This window comes from Hippopotamus amphibius, chromosome 7 (genome assembly GCF_030028045.1).
Source record: "Hippopotamus amphibius kiboko isolate mHipAmp2 chromosome 7, mHipAmp2.hap2, whole genome shotgun sequence".
Classification (NCBI taxonomy): domain Eukaryota; kingdom Metazoa; phylum Chordata; class Mammalia; order Artiodactyla; family Hippopotamidae; genus Hippopotamus; species Hippopotamus amphibius.
The window spans coordinates 95,289,764-95,308,354 of NC_080192.1; the positions used below are offsets into that span (position 1 = coordinate 95,289,764).

The following is an 18,591-nucleotide window of genomic DNA, read 5'->3' on the forward strand; positions in this document are numbered from 1 at the left end:
GGGTGCAAGGCTGCTGTTGGCATCAAAAGTGGATAGAGGCTAGGGATGCATCTAAAGATCCTACAGTGTACAGGGGGAGAATTATTTTGATCAAAATGTTAATGTCAGTGGTGCCATGGTTGAGAAACCCTGCATTAACTGAATTAGCATTTCATTTAATTGTGAATGTAAGAAACCTTTCACAGGGATATTAGCACTACTTGTAACTTTGTCACCAAGAGAAATTTCAGATGTTTTCATATCATATTAAATTGTTATCTCAAAATATTTATGTTCATTTATTGCTTAGAAATTAGGATAAATTTGCATAATCAAGAATCAGAAATATTACTATATTACAATTTAAAAATATAGTTTGATAGCAGTATTACATTATAATTATCCATTGTAATCTTATGTATTTTATGCATTATAAACACTATTCTGGCAAGGGTTCTGTAGTCTTCACCAGACTGCCAAAGGAATCTACAGGACAAAAAAGCTTAATCCTTGGTCTAGAGGCTTGATTAGCTTGCGTTAAACATTTTTGCTGAGAATGCTTCATAGGTGATTATGTTTATTTCATACTGGCATTTCATGAATCACATAATATCAGGTTGTCTTATTATTATGAATGATGCCAAGTTTGATGACTTAATTAAGGTGGTGACAGCCAGATCTTTCCATTTTAGAGATGTTTTTCCCTTTGCGTTGCGAAGTAATCTGTGAGGTAATACTTTGGCATTAGGTGAATTTTATGTTTCTGAACAACCCTTTGCCTAATAGCTTTAGCATACATTGATGGTTTTTGCCTAAATCAATTTTTACCTTGGGGGTTACAAAATGGTGATTTTCTCTTTCAGTCATTTCTTCACAGTTACTGGCATTCTTCTATAAAGAAGAGATTTCCTTTCCCTACCCCACCACATCCTCTTTTTCTCATCCCCCTCCCCCCAAGGATCACTATAGATTCATTATTTCTTATTTGTTCAATATGTTACACTCAGGGTTGTTTTTGTTTTTGTTTTGTTTTGTTATTGTTTTTTGTTTGACTGCTCAACTTGTCCTAAATATGGCCAGTGGGAGCCGCTTTAACTTGGTCCTTGGTCCTTTTGATAGATCCTACTGGTCTTAGAGCATTTCCTTGCTTTCTGACACAGGAATTCTCACGATTGACTTGTTCTTTCTGTGCTCCATGTTTGGAGTCAACTATTTCTTTAAAGAACGATTGTTTCATTGTGGGGAATGGTATTTAGAAACCAGGGTCTGAGCACTTGGTATGCTCATTGCTTCTGGAGTGACACTGCTTCTAGTAGCATAAAAAGATATTTTGAGCTATAGGAAGGAAAGTCAAATGTTTCTGATTTATACATTCTTGCAGTTTCTTTCTTTTGGAATGAATGACTGTTTATTCCTTTCTTCATCAGCCCAGTCCCATGCTTTTATCTACTCACTCAAGGATTATTGGTAGTTATCTAATGTTTCTCCTGATCTGTTCTACACACCACCCATTTCATCCATCTGTAGACTATTTATTATATAACATCTGTGTGCCAGGAACTGTGTTACGCATGTAGAATACACAGGAAAATAGAAACATCAAGAATTTCACAGTCTAATAGGAAAGATCTATATGAAAACTAAAATTTCAGTATGATTGGTGCAAAAATAGAAATACATAAACAGTGATTAAGTATAAGAAACCAAAGAAGGCTTCAAGAGAAGAGATTTGAATATAGTATTGATGTAATTATGAGAAGATTACCATGTAAAGAAGGGTAGATCTATTTATAGATTCTCACTGGTGACCACCAGTTAAATGCCCAGTTTGTATCTAGATGGTAGTTACAAGTGGAAGTGTTAGAAATCATTTAGTGCTGAGAGCTTTCATTTTTCCTGTATTCTGTGTTTTTGTTTTTTTCCTGGGTAAACAAACTATTCTTTGCTTACGTTAAAACTTTCTTATTAAGATGCCTCATCATTTCTGTTCTTTAGCCCTTCAGTGAAAGAGTATTTCTTTGCTGAATTTGTTTGGTTTAGAGGACATGTGGATTTGCTGTATTTGTTTATACATCCATGCTTTGTGAATAAAGCCACCATGTTTTATTACCAATGATTGCATTTACCAAGTATCTGCATCATACTTGTTATGTGGTTATTAATACAAAATTTGGTTCTTACTGTGGGGAGATCATCTTAATAAACACAGGATGGTGAGGGGATTTGAGAGGCAGATGGATAGAAATTGGGGCTCACCTAAGTAGAGAGTACCCTAATTTTACACAATCCCTTATAGCTAGAGATTGTCCGTCTTTTCATAAGAATTAGGAGGGGTGTAGGAAAAAAGCAGAAAACTTGTACATGTTTCCCAATTCAGAATCTTTAAGGAGTAAATAAGATATCTTTATTTTCCTCGTCCAGATACAGAAGTAACTTATAGGAGTCTGGAAATGTTTTTCCACAAGTCCCCATCTCCCCAAGTATTTCTAGATTCCTAAGATGGCAATTAGGCTTCCTTTTTGTTGTAAAAATGACAGGATGGTAAATAGAATACACGGAAATGGTAGTGTGCTATTGTTGGAATCCATGTTTATTTTATCTGACATCAAGCAATGGGTATTCAACATAAATACATTTTCCAAATATTTGTAGCCTACTTCTTTAAGTGTCAGAATGTGTTTATTTTAGCCATTTTATTTTATGAAATTTAACAAAAAAGTTAAACAAACTTAAGTTACACTTAGAATTGTCTTTACTAAACAATGTACAGGCTCCTGTGTTGTCTATGTTTCCTATCCTTTAGATATTTCTTTCTTAAATATGCAAATACTTTTATACAGAAACAGTTTTACACTTAATGTATATGGCTGTAAATGCAATGAGCCAGTGATGGCTTTCAAACCAATACCCTGATTAATTTTCCCAGATAGTTTCATCATATACTCTTTTCCCCCCAGGCCTCTAATGCCTCCATTGTGTGTGTGTGTGTGTGTGTGTGTAGATATGATTTATTTGTCAGTACTTTTGTCAGCATTTTTGTCAGTGAACATTTCATTCTAGCCAGGTCAGTTTCTACACAGTCTTATGATTATTCCATATCCCTTAACTTTGTTCATGCTGTTTTTTGCTTTCTGTTCAGGAACTTTGAGAAAGTTATTTACCTTTGTTCTTTTCTTAGCAGCTTATTTCTTATGCTCTCAGTGAATGGTATAATTGGATGTGTTTCCTTTGTGTTAGAAGGACTGAGACAGGTATGCAAGGAAGTCTGAGAAATGTAATTTTTAGTTTTTCTTCAAACTATAGAAGAGTTAGAATGGATGACTTTTGTCACCAGTCCTAGCCTTATAGCTCTGCTTTTTATTTCTTACTCTTATTTTTCTATTTACCAGATTTCCTAAATTGGCTTTTTAAAAAACTTGTTAAACCACATGTATCTTTGTAAACCACCTAGTCCTTCAGGGCCTCGCTATACTTATCTCTAGTATCGGGGAACTTGGACTGGGTGATATCTAAGATCCTTCTCAGCTATAAGCTTCTGTTTATGTTCATTTATTTATTCCTTCGTTAAAAGCTATTTATTGGGAATATGGGGATATGTGTATAAAAACAGATGATTGAACTTGGTGTACCCCCCACCCCCCCCAAAAAAAAAGCTATCTATTGAATGCCTGCTGTTTGGTTAATATGATCAGCAATATAAGAGTTTCTACCCTCTGATAATAAAATAATACATGTTCTTTATTATCCAGCTTAAGGCTTCATTTGTGAAGTCTTACCTGACATTGCAGCCTTTATTATGTTGTCTTGCCCCACAAATTCTTTTCCGTACTTGTTAAAAAGTGTAGACATAGATTAACTTGTCTTTTGTTTAGGGTTTTGATTGTTTTGATTACCTAATGTAATTGCAAGAACCTTGAAGAATGTACTTCTTTTATAAACATTTAATATAGTGACAGTCACATAGTAATTGTAATCATAATGATAACTAACATGTATGAACACTAACTTTGAGGCAGGCATTGTTGTAAATGCTTTACATATATCCATTCCTTTAATTCTTACAAAATGTTTTTGAGATCGGATCTCTTTTCATCTCTATTTTTAGAGATGAATTAAAGAACACAAAGATTAAGTAAATTTCCTCAAGGTTATATTGCTGATAAGTGAAGCCAGGGTATGAGCCCAGACAGTCAGATTTCAAAAACCCATAGACTTACCCATTTTGTTATTATGTGTAGTTATTATATACTTGTTAAATGAATGGAATGTTTTCATTTTCAGTATATATTGGCTACAGTTTTGGTATCTATTTTCACTTTGGATAAAAGACTAAGGATATTTCAGTTTGAGGAGAATACTTTTCAAACAAGGACAAATAACTTTCTTAGCAAATATAATGAATGACTCCCACAATTAATAGTGAGTATTCAAATTATGTCCTTACACCTTGAGGGATTTTGAATAATGTGTGTGTTTTTGAAAGAAAATGTGTGACGTGCATAATACTTATAGATGAGTTTTGATTTGTATTAAGTGTCTTGGTTATTTGTTGCTTATTTTCAGTTGAGTGGTGATTTTATGCAATGGCTTCAAGCCACAGTTCTTCACCAGTGCCTCAAGGAAGCAGCAGTGATGTTTTCTTTAAAAAAGAGGTAGACCCGACAAAACACATTCGACCTGTGCAGTCACTGCCAGATGTGTGTCCCAAGGAACCCACAGGTAATGCCTTTTCTTTTTTGAGGAATTTTATTGAGGATTTGTTTTATCTTTAAATGAATAGTCAGATTTCATATACTTAACTCAAAAGAGTAAATTTTATGATGTGAAAACTAAAGACATATAATTTGGAAATAAGTTGGGAAATTGGAACATAGTTTTTTCATACATTTCCATAGAAGAAGTCACTTATATGAACTGAAAGAAAAGTTTTGAAAATGAGGGTACAGATTGAAAGTTCTTCAATTAAACATAGTACAGTCAGTCCTCATTATTTGCGGATTCTATGTTTGCAGATTTGCCTAATCCCTAAAACTTAGTTGTAACCCCTAAATCAATACTTCTGGCACTTTTGTGGTCATTTGCAGACATGCACAGAGGAGTGAAAAATTTGAATCGCCTGAGGCACACGTTCCCACCTGAGGTTGAACAAAGCAACACTTTGCCATCTTTTAGCTTTCATGCTGTAAACACATGTCCATTTTGTGGTCTGTTTAGCCACATTTTTTGCTATTTTTGTGAATGATTTTGCTGTTCAAAATGGTTTCCAAATGTAGTACTGAAGTGCTTTCTAGGGTTTCTAAGCACAAGAAGGCTATATTGTGTCTTATGAGGAAAATACATATGTCGTATAAGCTTCCTTCAGATATGAGTTACAGTGGTGTTAGCCATGAGTTCAATGTTAATGAATGAACAATATATATTTAATAAGGTATCTTTAAACAGAAACACACACAAAACAAGATTATACATTGATTGGATGATGCAAGTTACAGAGATTTGCAGGAATGTAACCCTGTATTTCCCATAGGAGCAAAGGTTCAGTATTTGCTTATTAAATATTTCAGTGACTTTATAGAACAAAACTGTGAATAACGAGAACTGACTGTATATTTTTCTTTCCTCTTATGGTTAATGTCACAGCAGCATTTCAATTATCTAACTATAGCTGAAAAAAAGAATATTGGAACCAGGTGTGTCAGCCATAAGACAATAGAAAAAAAGGCCTACCTGTGGGAAAAACCTGGAGTATTAAAGGATAGAAGATATACAATAGAAGGTAGAAGAGTTTTGATGTTGAAAAAAGATAAATTGTACATTAAGGAAAGGAACTAATGAAAGACTTTCTTCCCTCCACCCTTCAACTACAACCCTCAAATTTTGCATATCCTTTATCTTGGACATGTTTTTCCTCCCTTGGCAGTTGATGCTGAAAGCTGAAGGTTAAAACATTTGCTGTAGAAGGGAGAGTTTAGTTGCTTTGTATAATCTAAAAATTTTTATTTTTCTAGAATTTATTTTCAAACATAAAACTTACTTTACAGAGTTCTCTTGTTTACTTTTTGCAGGTGATTCAAATAGTTTATGTGTTGCCCCATCTCTAGTTACAGATCAACATAGATGGACTATTTATCATTCCAAAGTAAACCTCCCAGCAGCATTAAATGATCCTAGATTAGCAAAAAGAGAATCTGACTTCTTCACAAAAACATGGGGATTGGACTTTGTGGACACTGAAGTCATACCTTCATTCTACCTCCCACAGATCAGCAAGGAACATTTTACAGTATATCAACAGGAAATCTCTCAGGTAATATCTAATCTTGAAATGACTTATAGTCAGGTCAAAAGTAAAAGAAATATTTCTAGTTTGATTTATTATAGATTTTTGACCAATACCATAGGCTTTGATAAACCTATGGTATTCTTTTCTGTTCATACACATTCTGCTGTCCTGTGTTGTATTTGATTCTTTGCTTAGATATATGTAAACATATTTCCCTTACAGTAGTGATTTTTCAGAATGACACATTCCTAATAGTGCTAAGATTCAACATGAGGCTCACGAATAAGAAACAAACAACCCAATTAAAAGTGGGTCCATGACTTGCATATACATTTCTCTGAAGAAAATATACAAATGACCAATAAGCACATAAAAGATGGTCAACATTACTAATGTTTCTTTTTTATTTTGTAATTTAAAAAAATTTTAAGTAGTTAATGTACAATAGTGTGTTAGCTTCAGGTATAATGATTTGACATTTGCACATGTTATGAAATGATCACCATGATAAGTCAAGTAACTGCCTGTCCCCATACGAAATTATTACAGTGTTATTGACCATATTCCTTTTGCTGTATATTACATCCCCATGGCTTATTTATATTATAACTGGAGGTTTGTACCTCTTAATCCCCTTCACCTATTTTGCCAACCCCTCAACTCCCCTCCTCTCTGGCAATCAGTTGTTTATTATCTGTATCTATGAGTCTGTTTTCCTTTTGCTTTGTTCTGTTTTTAGGTTCCACATATGTTAGTGCATACAGTATTTGTCTTCATCTGACTTATTTCATTTAGCATAATACCTTCTAGATCCATCCATGTTGCAAATAGCAAGATTTCATTTTTTTATGGCTGATTAATATTCCATTGTATGTATATACCACATCTTATTTATCCATTCATCTACTGATGGACACTTAGGCTGCTTTCATATCTTGGCTGTTGTAAATAATGCTGCAGTGAACATTGGTGTGCATATATCTTTTAGAATTAGTGTTTTTGTTTTCTTCAGGTAAACACCTAGAAGTGAAATTGCTGGATTCTATGGCAGTACTATTTTTAATTTTTTGAAGAACCTCCATACTGTTTTCCATAGTGGCTGTACCAATTTATCCCACCAGCAGTTCACCAGGGTTCCCTTTTTTCCACATTCTGACCAAGACTTGTTATTTGCTATTTGTTGTCTTTTTAGTAGCAGCCATTCTGACAGGTGTGAGGTGGTATCTCACTGTGGTTTTAATTTGCATTTCCCTGATAATTAGTGATGGTGAGCATCTTTTCACATGTCTGTTGACCATCTATATGTCTTTGGAAAAATGTCTGTTTAGGTCCTCTGCCCATTTATTAATTGAGTTGTTTGTTTTTTTGAGGTTGAGTTGTATGAGTTCTTTGTGTATTTTGGATGTTAATCCTTTATTGGGTATATAATTTGCAAATATCTTCTCCTATTTAGTAGGCTGCCTTTTGGCATTATTGATAGTTTCCTTTGCTGTGCAAAAGCTTTTTAGTTAATGTAGTCCCATTTATTTATTTTTGCTTTTGTTTTCCTTGCCTGAGGAGACAGATCCGAAAAAACAAAACAAAACAAAAACCAAAGTTGCTAAGATCGATGTCAAAGAGGTTACTGTCTATATTTTCTTCTAGGAGTTTTATGGTCTCAGGTCTTACATTTAAGTCTCTAATCCATTGTGAGTTTATTTTTGTATATGGTGTGAGAAGGTAGTCCAGTTAGATTCTTTTGCATGTAGTTGTCTATTTTCCCCAGCACCACTTATTGAAGGGGCTCTTTACCCATTGTATATTTTTGCCTCCTTTGTCATTGATTATTTGACCATGTAAGCATGGATTTATTTCTGGGCTCTCTATTCTGTTTCATTGATCTATGTATCTGTTTTGCCAGTACCACCTGTTTGTGCCAGTACCATTTCTGTTTTGATTACTTTAGTTTTACAGTATAGTTTGAAATCAAGGAGCATGATAGTTCCAGCTTTGTTTTTCTTTCTCAAGATTGTTTTGGCTATTTGGGGTCTTTTGTGTTTCCATACAAATTTTAGAATTGTTTGCTCTAGTCCTGTGAAAAATGCTATTGGTATTTTGATAGGGATTGCGTTGAATCTGTAGATCACCTTAGGTAGTGTGGTCATTTAACTGTTAAGTCTCCCAATCCATGAGTATAGTATATCTTCCCATTTGTTTGTGTCATCTTCAGTTTGTTTCATCAGTGTCTTATAGTTTCCCAAGTACAAGGCTCTTACCTCCTTGGTTAGATTTATTCTTAACGTATTTTATTCTTTTTGATGCAATTGTAAATGGGATTGTTTTCTTCATTTCTCTTTCTGGTAGTTCATTGTTAGTGTACAGAAACACCATAGACTTCTATATATTAATTTTGTATCCTGTAATTTTACTGAAATCATTTATTAGTTCTGATAGTTTCTTGGTAGCTTCTTTAGGATTTTCTATATATAGTATCATGTAATTTGCCAATAGTGACAGTTTTATGTTTTCCTTTTCCATTTTGGATTCCTTTTATTTCTATTTCTTGTCCAATTGCTATGGCTAGGACTTCCAATATTATGTGGAATAAAAGTGGTGCAAATGGACGCCCTTATCTTGTTCCTGATCTTCAGGAAATGCTTTCAGCTTCTCACTCTTGAGTATGATGTTAGCTGTAGATTTGTCTTATGTGGCCTTTATTATGTTGAGGTATCTTCCCATTATATCAACTTTGTTGAGGGTTTTTGTCATAAATGAATGTTGAATTTTGTCAGAGCTTTTCCTGCATCTATCAAGATGATCATATGAGTTTTATTCTTCAATTTGTTAATGTGGTCTATCATATTGATTGATTTGCAGATATGCATTCATCCTTCCACCCTTGGGTAAATCCCACTTGATCATGTTGTATGATCCTTTTAATATATTATTGAATTCGGTTTGCTAATATTTTATTGAGGATTCATGCATCTGTGTTCATCAGGAGTATTGGCCTGTAATTTTCTTTTTTGTGGTATCTTTGATTTTGATATCAAGGTAATGCTGGCTTTGTAGAATGAGTTTGGAAGCGTCCGTTTTGGAGTAGTTTGAGAAGGACAGGTGTTAACTCTTCTTTAGATGTTTGACAGAATTCACCTGTGAAGCTGTCTGGTCTTAGACTTTAGTTTGTCAAGAGTTTTGTTTTGTTTTGTTTTTTTTAATTACTGATTTGATTTCATTACTGGTAATCAGTCTTTTCATATTTTCTATTCCCTCCTGTTTCAGTTTTGAGAGATTGTATGTTTCTAGGACTTTATCCATTTCTTCTGGGTTGTCTGTTTTATTGGTGTATAATTGTTTGTAGTGATATTTTATCCTTTGTACCTGTGGTGTCAGTTTTAACTTCCCTTTCATTTCCAATTTTATTTATTTGGGTCCTCTTTTTCTTGACAAGTCTGGCTACAGGTTTATCAATTTTATCTATCTTTTCAAATAACCAGCTCCTAGTTTCATTGATCTTCTCAGTTGTTTTTTTTGTTTGTTTGTTTGTTTTTGGCACACGGGCTTAGTTGCTCTGTGGCATGTGGGATCTTCCTGGAGCAGGGATCGAATCCATGTCCTCTGCATTGGCAGGCGGATTCTTAACCACTGCGCCACCTAGGAAGCCCTTCTCAGTTGTTTTTAAAGTCTCTGTTTTATTTTTTTCCTCTCTGATCTTTATTATTTCTTACCTTCTACTAAGTTTGGATTTTGCTTTTTCTTCTTTTTCTAGTTATTTTAGGTGTAAGGTTAGATTATTTATTTGAGATTTTTCTGTTTATGTGGTAGGCTTGTATTGCTATAAACTTCCCTCTTAGAATTGCTTTTACTGCATCTCATAGATCTTGGATTGTTATGTTTATGTTTTTATTTGTTTCTAGGTATTTCTTTTTTTTTAATGTCCTTTTAAAAAATATTTTATTTATTTATTTATTTGGTTGCACTGGGTCTTAGATGTGGCAGCTGGGCTCCTTGAGTTGTGGCTTGCTGGCTTCTTAGTTGTGGCATGTGAACTCCTAGTTGATGCATATGGGATCTAGTTCCCTGACCAGGGACTGAACCCAGGCCCCCTGTGTTAGGAGCGTGGAGTCTCAACTACTGTGCCACCAAGGAAGTCCCTCCAGGTATTTCTTAAATTTCCTCTTTCATTTCTTCAGTGATGCATTGGTTATTTAGTAGCATATTGTTTGGACTGCACCTGTTTGTGTTTTTGCATTTTTTCTTCTTGGAGTTGATTTCTAGTTCCTTAGTCTTATGGTTGGAAAAGATGCTTGATATGATATCAGTTTTCTTAAATTTATTGAGGCTTACTTTGCGGCCTAGCATGTGATCTGTCCTGGAGAATGTTCCATGTGCATTTGAAAAGAATGTGTATTTTGCTGCTTTTGGATCAAATGTTCTGTGCATATCTGTTAGTTCCATCTGGTCTGTGTCATTTAAGAACAGTGTTTCCTTATTGATTGTCTATCTGAATGACCTGTCCATTGATGTAAGTGGGGTGTTCAAGTCCCCTGCTTTTATTGTGTTACTTTCAGTTTTTCTCATTAATATTTTCTTTATGTGTTTAGGTGCTCCTATGTTGGGTGCATATGTATTTACAATTGTTATATCTTCTTCTTGGATTGATCCCTTGGTCATTATGTAATGTCCTCCTTTGTCTCTTGTTACAGTCTTTGTTAAAGTCCACTTTGTCTGATATAAGCATTGCTACACAGTTTATTTTTATTTTTTTATTTTTTTGGTTTCCATTTGCATGGAATACCTTTTTCCATCCCTCACTTTCAGTCTATGTGTGGCTAGGTTTGAAGTGAGTCTCTTGCAGGCAACATATAGGTTTTGTTTTTATATCCATTCAGCCACTCTGTCTTTGGATTGGAGGATTTAGTCCATTTACTTTTAAAGTAATTATTGATAGGGATGTACTTATTGCCATTTTGTTAATCATTTTCTGATTGTTTTTGTAGTTCTTTTTCGCTCTTTCTCCTGCTCTTTTCCCTTTTGATTTGATGACTATCTTTAGTGTTATGTTTGGATTCCTTTCTCTTTTGTGTGTGTGTATGTGTTATAGGTTTTTGGTTATTTTTGGTTAGTTAGTGTGTATGTATTTGTAGTTTTTGGTTACCATGAGTTTTAAATATAACACACACACACAATGATTATTTTAAGTTGATGCTCTCTTAAGTTTGAATGCATTCTAACCACCCTACATTTTTACACTCCACTCCCACATTTAATGTTTGTTTTGTGTAACTGTTAACTACTTATTGTGGATATAGATGATTTTAGTATTATTATGTTTCAACCTTCCTACTAACTTTGTAAGTGGTTGATCTACTACCTTAACTGTATATTTGCCTTTACCAGTGAGTTTTTTATACTTTTTTAATTTAAATTTTTAATTGAAGTATAGTTGACTTACAATGTTGTGTCGATTTCTGCTGTTAAGCAAAGTGATTCAGTTATACATATATGTGTGTGTGTGTGTGTAGGTATATATACACATTCTTTTAAAAATATTCTTTTGCATTGTGGTTTACCATAGGATATACTTTTCTTATTTCTAGTTGTGGCCTTTTCATCATACAGAAGTCCCTTTAACATTTCTTGTAAAGCTGGTTTAGTGGTGCAGAACTCTTAGCTTTTGCTTGTCTGTTAAACTCTTTATCTCTCCTTCAGATTTATGATAACCTTGCTGGGTTGAGTATTCTTGGCTGTAGGTTATTTCCTTTCATTATTTTGAGTGTATCCTGCCAGTCCCTTCTGGCATGTAAAATTTCTGCTGAAAAGTCATCTGGTAGTCTTATGGGAGTTCCCGCATATGTAATTAGTTGTTTTTCTCTTTCTGCTTTTAAGATTCTTTGCTTATAATCTTTTGTTTTTTCTTTTTTTTCTTTTTTACCATTTTCATTTTAATGTGTCTTGGCATGGACCTCTTTGGGTTCATCTTATTTGGGACTCTCTGTGCTTCCTGGACCTGGGTATATGTTTCTTTCCCCAGGTTAGGGAATTTTCCAGCTATTATTTTTTCAAGCAAGTTCTCTGCCATTTTTTTCTCTCTGTTATTCTGGGATCCCTATAATGTGAATGTTAGTATGCTTAATGTTGTCCCAGAGGTCTCAAACTCTATTTTTTTAATTCTTTTTTCTGTTAAGCTTGTATGATTTCTACTACTTCCTCTCCTTGATTGCTGAAGAGATCTGTATCATCTAATCTACTGTTGATTCCTTCTAGTTTCAGTTATTGTATTCTTCAGCTCTGTTTGGTTCTTTATCTTTTCTAACTCTTTGTTGAAATTTTCACAGTTTTCATTCATTCTTCTCCTGAGTTTGGTGAGTATCTTTATTACTACCTTGACTTTTTTTATGGAGATGATTGCTTATCTCCACTTGGTTTAGTTCTTTTTTTGAGGTTCTGTGTTGTTCCTTTGTTTGGAACAGATTCCTCTGTCTCCTCATTTTGCCCAATTCTCTGTGTTTATTTTTGTGTGTTAGGTCAGTTACATTTTCTGACCTTGGAGAAGTGGTCTTAAGTAGGATGTGTCCTACGGGGCACAGAAACATGCTCCCCTCTGGTTACCAGAGCTATATCCTCTAGGGGTACCCCCATGTGAGGCTGCATGTGCCCTTCTTTGTGGCAGGGCCAACTCCTATAGGCACACTGGTAGACATGGCTGGCCCCTGGCCTGATTGGCTGTGAGGCTGTGCCTCATGCCATGGCTATGGGCCTTCTGGAGGCTGGGACTGGGTCCCCACATGGCTGTCTGCTCAGCCTGGGAGGGGCTCAGGGCTGGTGCTGGCCCACTGGTGGGCAGAGCTGGATTCCCAGTGCTAATAGACTAGAGGGAGGATTTCAAAATGTTGCTCACCAGCACTGGTGTTATTGCAGTACAACAAGTTCCCAAAATGGCTGCTCCCATCATCTCCATTCCCTGGAGGGGTCCCGGTTGCCTCCTGCTTCTTTCAGAGGCTCTCCAAGATCATCCAGGGGGTCTAACCCAAGGTCCTTTCAAACAAATGCCTCTGGCTAGGACTTAGAGCATGTGAGATTTTGCATGCACTGTTTAAGAGCAGAGTCTCTGTTTCCCATAGCTCTCCAGCTCTCCTGAACATAAGATCCACTAGTTTTCAAAGTCACACATTCTGGAGGCTCATGTTCCCAGTGCAGGACCCTGGACTGGGGAGCTTGATGTGGGGCTCAGACGCCTTGCTCCTTGGGGAAGACCTCTATGATTGTGATATTGCTCCCATTTGTTCATCCCTGACCCAGGGGTGTGTGTCTTACCTCCACCCCTCCTACTTGTCTTGTAGTTTCTTCTCTATGTCTTTAGTTGTGAGAAATCTTTTCTAATATTCTTCAGGTTCTCATTGATAGTTGCTTTGTAAATAGTTGTAATTTTGGTGTGTCTGGGAGGAGGTGAGCTCAAGGTTTTCCTACTCCACTATCTTGGCCACCTCCACTAATTTTATGTTGTGTATATTTCACCACAAAAAATGGGCAAGGGATCTGAACAGGCACTTCACGAAAAAAGAGATACAGATGGCTAGTAAGCATATTAAAAGTTATCCAACATCATATGTAATAGGGAATTGCAAATTAAAACGAGGTGCCACTGCACATCTTTTAGAATGGTGAAAATCCAAAATGCTGTCGAGAGCAAAAGCTGGCAAGGGTGTGGCTAATAGGAACTCTCATTCATTGTGCATAGGAATACAAAGTGGTACAGCCACTTTGGAAGACAGTCCTGTAGTTTATGATAGAATTGCTATCAGAATTCTGAATACTATTAGCCCAGGGATTTTTCCTTACCACTTTCCACTTTCCCATATGTCTTATGTATGGTATCTGAAAAGATAACAGTGTTATAAGTGGTCATCTAATCTGAAATCTGAGTGGGGTTTCTTTCTGTCTGTCTGTCTGTCTTTTTTTTTTTTTTTGGACTCAGAGGAAGTATTAACTAATAATCTGTCTTTCTATCTTGGGTTATATAGGTTTAAAATTTTCTTCCTTGTTTTAAAAAAGTTATTTCCTTAATTGATTTCTGTTATAAAAATAAGAATGTTTTATTTGTTTTCCCACATCATTCTAAATTTATGGAGATTTTACTATAACTGTATAAAGTGAGATGAGCATAATTATATAGACATTCATACATCTCAGTGGTATTTGGTTTATTAAGCATGCTTGTTACTTGTATTTAAGTTCAAGAGGCTAGTGATTTCATATTAGAAAAATTTAGGACTCGTTTGGTATATTCTGATATTCTTTTGTTAAATATGTTAATGCTTTGACTATTCATATTGCCACATAGCATTAATCACATTGTCTTTTTATCAGAGAGAGAAGATTCATGAGAGATGCAAGAATATTTGTCCTCCTAAAGATACCTTTGACAGGACTCTCTTACATACTCATGGTATGAATATGTGCTATTTGTAGCATAGCATACATATTAATGAACAAAAATCATAATTTGGGGACCTTGTTGACTATCATATCTAATTTTTATTTCTAGTGAAATTTCTATAACCTACAATCATAACCTTTTCTAAAAGTTTTAAAGAGAAAAATCATGGATCTGATGGTAGTGTTATCCTTCAGTTCAACAAAAACTTATTTAATATTCAGGTACTTTGTACTTTGCTTGTTGCCTAAAAATAGATGAATAAGAAATAGTCCCTATCCTCAAGAAGCTGATGGTCTCCTGAGCAAAGTTAAACAAACCAGCAGTTGCAGCAGTAAGTTCTGTATATAAAGCAGTAAGTTAAGCATGGTAATATTTTAAAGAGTTGCTAACTTTTAGCTTTATAAAAACTCGTAAAGTTAATAAGGATTGTCTGTGTTTTAAACTAACTATCAAGAAATATTTATGTGGAAAAATGCATTCCAGGAAAGGGAACACTTTATGCAAAGCCCTAGAGTCGAGAGATTATCATGTTCCAGGACCTGCAAGAGTTTAGTATGCCAGCTCTACTGGGAGCAAGAAATGAGGCTGAAGAAGTAGGTAGGAGTCAGATCACAAAGAGCCTTGTATATCATGCTAAGGAATTTTTCTTTTCTGAAAGCAGTATAGAGCTACAAAATATTTTAAACCAGACATGATCAGAGATATGATTATATATTTCACTGTGAAAATTGTGGATAATAAATTTATAGATGATGTTAAAACTGGAGGCAAAAATACAGTTGAAGGCTACTGCAACAACACAAGTGAGAAATTATGTGTGCCTAGTAGCAGTTTTAATGAGGATGGAGAGGAAATTAGGTCTTTAAGAGATGCCTCAGAAATAGAGGCACAGGTTTTGATGATGAATCATTTGTTAGTAATGGAGCAAGATGATTCAAGAATGATTCATAGGTTTCTTGCTTGGGCAGCTGGCTAGGTGAGAGGTACAGTTCAGTGAGAGAGGTAATATTGGAGGAGGAATTTTGGAGGAGATAAAGGTTTAATTGAAGTTTTGTGGATAAGGAGAAGTCTGGTATGCAACCCAGAGCTCAGGAAAGAGATTTAGGCTGGAGATATAAGTATGATAGACATTATCATAGAGAATATGCTAGACAATAGCAAGGTAGTTGAATCCAAGGGCACAGGTGGGATCACCTGCAAGGATGTAAGCAGTAAGAAAAGAACTGATGATAGACCACTAGGAAACTGTCACATTTAAGGGGCAGTAGAAAATGAGGTACCTGTGGAGGAGACTAAAAAGAAGTAGTCAGAGAGATAGGAGAGTCAACCAAGAGAGAGTTCCACCTTAGAAATGAAAGGTAGTTAGAATTTCAAAGAAGTGTGAATAATTAGTCTACAGTGTCAGAATACTTCAGAGATAGATCAGGTTTGCACACTGGGAAATCTCTGTGGATTTGGTGATTTGGGAGATATCAGGGAGAACATTTAGACTGGAGTAGTGGTTACAAAAACTTCAATACTATGTATTAAGGAGTGAGTACAAGAGTAAGAAGTGGAGACTGCCAATATGAATGTGACTTGAAGATTTGAGATGTAAAGTATTGACTATGGGGAACAGAATCCCTCTAGTTTATTTCTACTAGTAGTTGTGGTAGAAGAATGTTTTTGAATGGCCAGGATTAGATGAGGCAAGAGAGGTATTTGCATAATCCTGAGAGCAAGTGCTTCCTTAAATTTTAACCTGAGGTTCTCCCTTGCCTCAACCTACTCTGAGCCCAGGGTTTTATCTTTCTTCTTCTTCTTCTCCTTTTTTTTTTTTTTTTAATGAACGAGAACTGAGCATGTTTATAGAGAGGAAAGAGCTATTAAAAGGTTAAAGATAAGGAGAGACAGCGTAATTGATGAAGGGAGCTCAGAGAAGAGGCAGGAGAGGATGGAGTCCAAGTACAGAAAGCTTAGTTTTGGAAAGCAGGGTACCTTGTCTGAGATCTGATTTGTGAGATGAAGATAAAGGAGGTTTATTTGGAAGAAGTTTGTAGATGATACAAACTAAGCTGTCTAAGAAGAAAACTAATATGATATTAAAGAAATCTTTGATCTTAAGAAATTCTGGATGGGATGGTGGATATTTTGAACAAGAAAAAATAGTATTTCTGTAAGAGAGCACCAGGCTTTCTGTGTGCATTTAAAGAAGACTTGAAATGTATTTAGTTGTTTTAGTGCTACTATACAGTTGATTAAAATTATTTGAAATGTATGTCTTATTCAGTGCTTTGCCTACTCCTAGGTATACAGAAGGTGTTTGATATTTGTTGAAGAAAGAAACTTAAGTGATTATTTAGTTGTGACCTAGTATAGTATTGAATCTGTCAAAATATATTTTATGGAAATAAAATGAAAACAAGTTTCAAAAAAATCATATTTTCCCTTTTCCTTTTTTAAATAGATAAATCCAGGACAGATCTGGAGCAAGTACCTAAGGTAATAACAAAGTCTGAAAAATGAGAATACAGCTTTTTAATATTTGATCTTTAATTTTGCCTTATAAGAAGCTTTCATTGGGCTGTTTTCTGACGCTTTGACCACTTTGCCTCTTCTAGGACTTTGTTGTATCACTTTTCTTCTCTCTCTTTTGCATGATCAGTCTCTTCTTTATCACCAAGACTACCAATATATTTAAATCTCTTCATTTTAAAACAGAATTTTATTGATCTTATTTCCCCACCAAATTATTAGAGATATTTTCTTTGTATGAAAAATTTTGTAGAGATGTGTAATAGATGAGTGTTTTTTTGTTTTTAATTTTTTCTTGGGAAAGAGTCCATTGCATTCACCATATTCTCAAAGAGATCTCTGATAATTGCTCTTTAGTGTGAGAAGAGACAGAAAGATGAAAGACAGAAACATAAAGGAAAGGGCAGTCATTTTTTAAGTTCTTTGATTCCTACAAAATAAAATTCAAACGCTGTCATTTAAGGCCCTTAATTATTCGTTTCCATCATAGTCACACTCTTAACTTTTGTCTACTAATCTCTACACATTCTTTACTTCAACCAAACTTTTTTGCTGGCTTCATGCTTTACTTGCACTGTTCCTTTAGCCTGGAAGAATTTATCTCCCCATATCTAATCCTTTATTGTTTTTTGCTAAAAAATAGCAACTTTACATTAATACATTTCCTCCCAAATGAAGATCGTTGTCCCCTTTGCCAAACTTCCATAGCATTTTATCTAGATTCCTGCCTTCCCTTTTAAGATATTTGTCACTCATTCCCTTATAAAATATTTATAGCTTTATTTCCACTTTAGTGCCTAGCGTAAGGGTAAATCATAGATAATCAGTAAACATTTATTGAATTAATACTTTCACTTATACTAGAGGGACTAGAAAACATCCCTAGTTAGATTTCCCTATCACGTTCATACAAATTTTTGGATATGGGTCATATGAATCAGTGAATATAATAAAATATAACAGAAGTTAAGAAATTGATTAAACCATGTTTCAGGCCTTATGCTATGTGCTGGAACACAAAGACTAATAATCTATAAATCCAGTCTTATAGGAACATATGGTCTCTTGGGGGAGATATACATATTAAATAAAAATATATATAAAGAATGAGATAAATAAGTATACATGGTATACTTGTGTTTAGAGATGGGGTTTAATAAATAAATCCTGTGAAGTATGAGATAAATAAAACTCTCAGTGCCATTGTAAGAGAGTTTGGTGTGTCTGTCATAGGAATCCATTGAGAGATTTAAAAAGAAAAGTTAATCCAATTATAATTACATTTTAAAACTGTATCTGACAGCAATATAGAGGATAGATTAGGGAAAGACGTCACTAAGTTGCCATTTACTGTAATCCAGAGATGATGAAGAACTGCAGAAATGCTGTGGAGATA

The 18,591-nt window shown here is 34.8% G+C and overlaps 1 protein-coding gene across 5 annotated transcripts in view; it reads left to right on the forward strand.

Moving 5' to 3' along the window:
* Positions 1-18,591, forward strand: part of VPS54 (VPS54 subunit of GARP complex) — a 104,094-nt gene that overhangs the window by 19,761 nt on the left and 65,742 nt on the right. For 4 of the 5 annotated variants that reach the window (XR_009054687.1, XR_009054688.1, XM_057741643.1 and 1 more), the window contains exons 2-5: positions 4,543-4,698; positions 6,045-6,286; positions 14,612-14,690; positions 17,128-17,162. Coding sequence is in view for 3 of the 5 variants with exons in the window: in XM_057741643.1 (XP_057597626.1) it covers positions 4,563-4,698; positions 6,045-6,286; positions 14,612-14,690; positions 17,128-17,162 (492 nt within the window). In the remaining 2 variants the exon portion in view is untranslated. The remainder of the gene's footprint in view (positions 1-4,542; positions 4,699-6,044; positions 6,287-14,611; positions 14,691-17,127; positions 17,163-18,591) is intronic. The other variant, XM_057741645.1, reaches the window with a different exon arrangement.